The following is a 6758-nucleotide window of genomic DNA, read 5'->3' as shown; positions in this document are numbered from 1 at the left end:
TAATCTCAACTTTTTTCTCGAAATGTAACGACTTTAATCTCGAGATGCTTTTATTTATTTATTTATTTTATTATTTTTTTTAATTGCAGGGCCCTAATCCTCTTCTGTAAATGGCCATTTAGAAATAACCTGAAAGGAAAAAATAATAGCTTTGAGTATGTTCAGGAGTCAGTATCCAATGCACCAAATATAATCAGAATGTAACGTGTTTTTTTTTTTGTTTTTTTTGTTTTTTGACAATGGAAGCATTAATTAATGATACTACAATATATTTTCTCATACAAAAAAGAAAAAAAAAATGATGCAGCATAGGTATAAAAATAGGGGGAAAAAAACAGAATATTTCAAACTGGTTTGGTAATTCAAAGATTTATGAGATATTAGGTAATGCAAATATGATTGCACAGACAAGTGAATACTTCAATATTGGCTGTTTTACGGTTTATTAATTTTTATTGTTTGAGAAAATATATTAACTGTATTACTTAGACTTTGTTCCACCCCACTTGACCTGCTTCATGTCCTGCCCTGCAAGGTCATTGGTTACATTAATAATCAATCATCCATATTAATTCTATCTATAAAAGTGAAAATAATGTATCTGGTCGACTGCATTTGACATCTGCGGTTGAGCTCAATGCTTGGGATGCTTTTCTTTCTTTACACACTCCTGCTTTTCATTCTGCTTCATACAAAAGCAGAAAAGCCTTTTTGTCGAATGATGGGAGACCCTAATTACCCACTGATATCCAAAGATGGAGATGTAACTATTGGAGCACTTTTTCCTATCCGGAGCATAGAGACATTACCTTCATTTGAATTTACACAAAAACCTCAGTTGCTATCATGCTCCAGGTTTTCTACATTTAACTAACATATATCAGAGAAGATAATTCATTTGATATGATCATTTATACATTTGCTACAATAAGTTCATTTGTAAATGTCTACCATAACATCTGTAATGTCATAATGTTTCACAAATGAACCAGATGTATTTTTGAACAATATGTACTTTTTTTGGTATTAATGCTAGCTCTTAAATGTTTTCACAGTGTAAATCTAAGAGATTTTCGGATGGCTCAGACCATGATCTTTGCCATTGACGAGATTAACAACAGTAAAAGTTTACTCCCAAATATTTCTATTGGCTACCGAATTTATGATACCTGTGGTTCAAGATTGTCTTCTATGAGTGCAACTATGGCATTAATGAATGGACAAGAATTTGCAGCAGAGGACACATGCGATGGGCAGTCTCCTATACATGCCATCATAGGAGAAACAGAATCATCAGCCACAGTGATTCTGTCCAGAACTACAGGGCCTTTTAAAATTCCAGTGGTAAGGGTCTGCTCATAGAGTAAATCTAATAGTGATCTCCATACTGATGATGTTATCACTGTTTCCTTTTCTTTCTTTTTCAGATAAGTCACTCAGCCACATGTGAATGTCTCAGTAACAGGAAAAATTATCCATCTTTCTTCAGGACTATTGCTAGCGATTACCACCAGAGCAGAGCTCTTGCATACATAATCAAACACTTTGGCTGGTCTTGGGTGGGAGCTGTGAACAGTGACAATGATTATGGGAACAATGGAATGGGCATATTTCTGAATACGGCCCAGGAAGAAGGGATTTGTGTGGAGTACTCTGAGAAATTCTACCGAACAGAGCCTGAAAAACTTCGAAAAGTGGTGGCGACAATTAAAAAAAGCACTGCAAAAGTGATTGTTGTGTTTCTTACCAGTTTTGAAATGGAAAATTTGCTTGAGCAACTAAGTACTGAGAATATTACAGGCCTCCAAATGATTGGGGTAGAGGCATGGATAACTGCTAAAAGTTTGATTGGTCCAAACAGCTTTCGTGTTCTTGGAGGGTCACTGGGGTTTGCAGTGAGAAAAATCAATATTGAAGGTTTTGCAGACTATGTTATAAAGTCATTTTGGGAAACAGCTTTTCCATGCTCACAGAGAGAAAGAAATCTTCCTCAATATGCATTAAGTTGCAACATATATCAGGATCTGCTTGTGCTTAAAAACTACAATGAAGATGTACCTGAACAAAGATATTCGAGCAATGTGTACAAAGCTGTTTATGCTGTGGCTCATTCACTACACAGTCTACTCAAGTGCAAAGAAAATAAAGGTTGTGAGAAAGACCTAAAAATACAACCTCAGCAGGTAATTGAAAAAACAAATAAATAAAATAAAATTATAAAAAGGTGAGTGACAGAAAGCAAAATGGTTTTCTGTTTGAAAATGTTTAAAATGCCCTTTTCTCAAAAGGTTGTTGAAGCACTGAAAAGAGTAAATTTCACTGTAACAATGGGAGATCGTGTGTGGTTTGACAGCACTGGTGCCGCAGTAGCCCAATATGAAGTTGTGAACTGGCAGAAGGACTCTGATGGCTCAATCCAATTTACACCAGTGGGATACTATGATGCCTCACTGCCCCCTGACCAGCGCTTTGTGCTCAAGACTGAAAACATAATCTGGACTGGAGGACAGCTGGAGGTAAATGGCAATAACATGTTTATTTGAAACAAAATGTCAGAATATATTGCCCTATAGCATATGCAAGAACTGATATACAAACATATATATATATATATATATATATATATATATATATATATATATATATATTGTTTGTGTTGTGATAGATGACAGCTTAAAACGTGATCTGATCTATTAATAAAATGATAAAATGAAATTAGTAGCACAAGGGTGTGTTTCTCTAAAGCAACTATGGTTATAGTTCTGTCTTTACCAATAGAGTTCAATGCAACTTACGACCATAGTTAGCTAATGATGCTTTTGGAAAACACAACCCAGCGTAGTTCAAAACAATGTGGGAAAATAGATGAAGGAAGACATTCAGAAAAACACAGAGATGAACACAACATTCTCCTCCCTCCATACACAGCTCAAAAAAGGAGACAAATAGATGAGCTAAAATTAGGGCTGTCAAACAATTAATTGCGATTAATCGCATACAAAATAAAAGTTTAATTTTGTTGTGTAATTGTGTGTTTACTGTGTGTAATTATTATGTACATATAAATACAAACACATTCATGTATATATTTAAGAAATATTATATGTATATGTATTTATTATAATTTTTATGCAATTTATATTATATATAAATAAAAATATTTTGTGCATCGTCTCTAAAATATATACATTAATTTGTGTGTATTTATATATACATAATAATTACACACAGTACAAGTTAAGTCAAGTCAAGTCACCTTTATTTATATACCGCCTTTAACAATACAGAATTGTGACAAAGTGGCTGTACAGTATTAAATAGTAAAATAGTGCATCAATAATGCAAAAGGGCAACAGTAAACACTCAGTTGTCAGGTAAAGTCAGTTCATCAATGGATTCAATGATGTCATCATCTAGCTCAGCTCAGTTCAAATAGAATACAATATCGTGTGAAGAAGAAGTGTCCCCAACTAAGCAAGCCAGGAGCAACAAAGGTGACAAATGGAGAAAAAGAAAAAACCTTGGGAGAAACCAGGCTCACTCGGGGGGCCAGTTCTCTTCTGGCCAGATGCAGAGGACTCATCTGGTTTCCGTGGTCTTGTGACGATGACCGTCTAGGTGACGAGGTCTTCACTGGGGATCCGTCTCTGGGGCTTATCTAGTCGATGTGGTCTCTGCTGACATAGAAACAGTCTTGAGTAGATTGTTCCAGAGTTTGGGCGCTAGATAAGAGTATGATCTAGAAAAAGAAATTGTCAGAGTTTTGAGAACGCAGCAGACGTGAGGGACTATAATGTGATAAGAGCTCACTCAGGTACTGGGGAGCTAAACCATTTAGGGCTTTACAAGTAATTAGCAAGATTTTAAAATCTATACGTTGCTCAATAGGGAGCCAGTGCCGTGTTGACAGAACCGGGCTAATATGGTCATACTTTCTGGTTCTAGTAAGAACTCTAGCTGCTGCATTTTGGACCAGCTGGAGTTTGTTTATTAAGCGTGCAGAACAACCACCCAATAAAGCATTACAATAATCTAACCTTGAGGTCATAAATGCATGAATTAATGTTTCAGCATTTGACATTGAGAGCATAGGTCATAATTTAGATATATTTTTGAGATGGAAAAATGCATTTTTGCAAATACTAGAAATGTGGTTTTCGAAAGAAAGATTGCTATCAAATAGCACACCTTGGTTCCTAACTGATGACAAAGAATTGACAGAACAGCCATCAAGCATTAGACAGTGTTTTAGGTTATTACACACAGAGGTTTTAGGTCCAATAATTAACACCTCTGTTTTTTTTTTTTTTTTGTTTTGTTTTGTTTTTTTTCAGAATTTAGCAGTAAGAAATTACTTGTCATCCCGTTTTTTAACTCAACTACACAATCTGTTAGTTTTTCAAATTGGTATGTTTCGCCGGGCCACGAAGAAATATAGAGCTGAGTATCATCAGCATAACAGTGAAAGCTAACACCATATTTCCTGATGATATCTCCCAAGGGTAACATGTAAGGCGTAAAAAGTAATGGCCCTAGTACTGAGCCTTGCTGTACTCCATACTGCACTTGTGATCGATATGATACCTCTTCATTCACTGCTACGAATTGATGGCGTTATGATTTGAACCATGCCAATGCACTACCACTAATGCCAACATCATTTTCAAGTCTGTTCAAGAGAATGTTGTGGTCAACAGTATCGAACGCAGCACTAAGATCCAGTAGCACTAACAGAGAGATACAACCATGATTGGATGATAAGAGCAGATCATTTGAGCAGTCTCAGTACTATGATACGGTCTAAAACCTGACTGGAAATCCTCACAGATACCATTTTTCTGTCAGAAGGAAGATAATTGTGAGGATACTACCTTTTCTAGTATCTTTGACAGAAAAGGGAGTTTTGAGATTGGTCTGTAATTAATTAATTTGTTGGGGTCAAGTCCCTACATCTACCCCTAACCCTGCCTAATAAACACTTTATTATTAAAAGTGCCCACAAGGCACTTTATTTCCATTTTTCAAATATTTTCTTAATTTTTACTGAAAATAAACTTTTTTCTGATCTGATATGTGATGGGAAAAGCGAGAAGCATGAATGGCAAAAAAAAAAAATAATTTAAACTCAGGTCAGTTGATGAGTGAGTGGACATAATTTACGAAAAGTAATCTGCCAAATTGGATAGCGTTTAATAGCGTTACCTGCCACAGCTGGTTTTTACCTGCATTTGGCAGGTTGGCGTGTTAATTTCAAACCCTGTGTACAATATGCATTTCTATGTAGAAACCAAGGTCTGTGTGCAGTGAGAGCTGTCCTCCAGGAACTAGGAAAGCTGCACAAAAAGGAAGACCTGTCTGCTGTTATGATTGTATTCCATGTGCAGAAGGAGAAATCAGTAATGAGACAGGTAATATTTAGCTAATTTCACAAAATGTTCTAAGAAAATTGTTTAGCTCCTTTGTGTGTGTGTGTGTGTGTGTGTGTGTGTGTGTGTGTGTGTGTGTGTGTGTGCGTGTGTGTGTGTGTGTAGCTTACAAATAAAACCATTTTCCTTCATTTCTAACTACAGTGATCAACTTCCTTTCCAGATTCAAATAACTGCAAGCAGTGTCCAGCAGAATACTGGTCTAATGCTGAGAAAAATAAATGTGTGTTAAAGGTTGTAGAGTTTCTGTCATTCACAGAAGTTATGGGTATAGTGCTTGTCTTTTTCTCACTCTTTGGAGTAGGATTAACTGCACTGGTAGCCATTCTGTTTTACAGTAAGAAGGACACCCCCATAGTAAAAGCCAACAACTCAGAGCTGAGCTTCCTGCTGCTCTTCTCATTGACTCTTTGTTTTCTCTGCTCACTTACTTTCATTGGTCAGCCCACAGAGTGGTCCTGTATGTTGCGTCACACAGCATTTGGAATAACTTTTGTCCTCTGTATCTCCTGTGTTCTGGGGAAAACAATAGTTGTGTTAATGGCCTTTAAGGCTACACTTCCAGGAAGTAATGTCATGAAATGGTTTGGGCCTGCACAACAACGACTCAGTGTTCTTGCCTTTACACTTATACAAGTTCTTATCTGTGTACTTTGGCTAACAATATCTCCTCCATTTCCTCACAAAAATATGAAATATTATAAGGACAAGATCATTCTTGAGTGTAGTCTGGGTTCTACAATAGGTTTCTCTGCTGTTCTGGGTTATATTGGCCTATTGGCTGTCTTGTGTTTCATTCTGGCTTTTCTGGCTCGCACACTGCCTGATAACTTCAATGAAGCCAAATTCATTACATTCAGTATGCTTATATTCTGTGCTGTATGGATTACATTTATCCCATCTTATGTCAGTTCTCCTGGAAAATTTACTGTAGCTGTGGAGATTTTTGCAATTTTAGCCTCAAGCTTTGGCTTACTGTTCTGCATATTTGCACCTAAATGTTTCATCATCCTACTTAAGCCTGAACAAAATACAAAACAACATATGATGGGAAAGGTTCCATCCAAATCCTACTGAGAAAAAAAATAACATCATATATGTTTACATCATAAATGTAATGGTCTTTAATTGTTCAACAAGCTGATTTACATAGATGTCATTTCATAGATTAAAAACAGACACATTCAGAAAAATGTCTCACCACATGATAATATGACTTCATTTGCATATAATGTGCCCATATGGTGCTTTTTTCTTGCTCCATTAAAACAAATGAGGAACAGTACAACTGAAAATGACAGAGAAAGCAGCAAAGTTTCAAACCCTGAAAGG

At 36.1% G+C, this 6758-nt stretch overlaps 1 protein-coding gene across 1 annotated transcript; it reads left to right on the top strand.

Annotated features, from left to right (window-relative positions):
- Positions 1-646: 646 nt before the first annotated feature.
- LOC127180807 (extracellular calcium-sensing receptor) lies at positions 647-6503 on the top strand. Its single transcript, XM_051135113.1, has 6 exons — positions 647-855; positions 1056-1344; positions 1428-2183; positions 2289-2516; positions 5285-5408; positions 5590-6503. The coding sequence occupies exons 1-6, from the start codon at positions 647-649 to the stop codon at positions 6501-6503; spliced, it is 2520 nt and encodes an 839-aa protein (XP_050991070.1).
- The last annotated feature ends 255 nt before the right edge of the window (positions 6504-6758 follow it).

Source organism: Labeo rohita, chromosome 18, assembly GCF_022985175.1.
Source record: "Labeo rohita strain BAU-BD-2019 chromosome 18, IGBB_LRoh.1.0, whole genome shotgun sequence".
Classification (NCBI taxonomy): Eukaryota; Metazoa; Chordata; class Actinopteri; order Cypriniformes; family Cyprinidae; genus Labeo; species Labeo rohita.
The sequence above is the reverse complement of the archived record's forward strand: the minus strand, read 5'-3'. Positions and strand labels throughout refer to the sequence as shown.

What these genes read in the sequence shown, in the direction of transcription:
- LOC127180807 (XM_051135113.1), top strand. Translation starts at nt 647, where the DNA reads ATGCTTTTCTTTCTTTACACACTCCTGCTTTTCATTCTGCTTCATACA. An exon ending in TAAAAATACAACCTCAGCAG is followed by an intron (nt 2,184 to 2,288) that starts GTAATTGAAAAA and finishes TTTTCTCAAAAG; the next exon opens with GTTGTTGAAGCACTGAAAAG. An exon ending in AGAAATCAGTAATGAGACAG is followed by an intron (nt 5,409 to 5,589) that starts GTAATATTTAGC and finishes CTTCCTTTCCAG; the next exon opens with ATTCAAATAACTGCAAGCAG.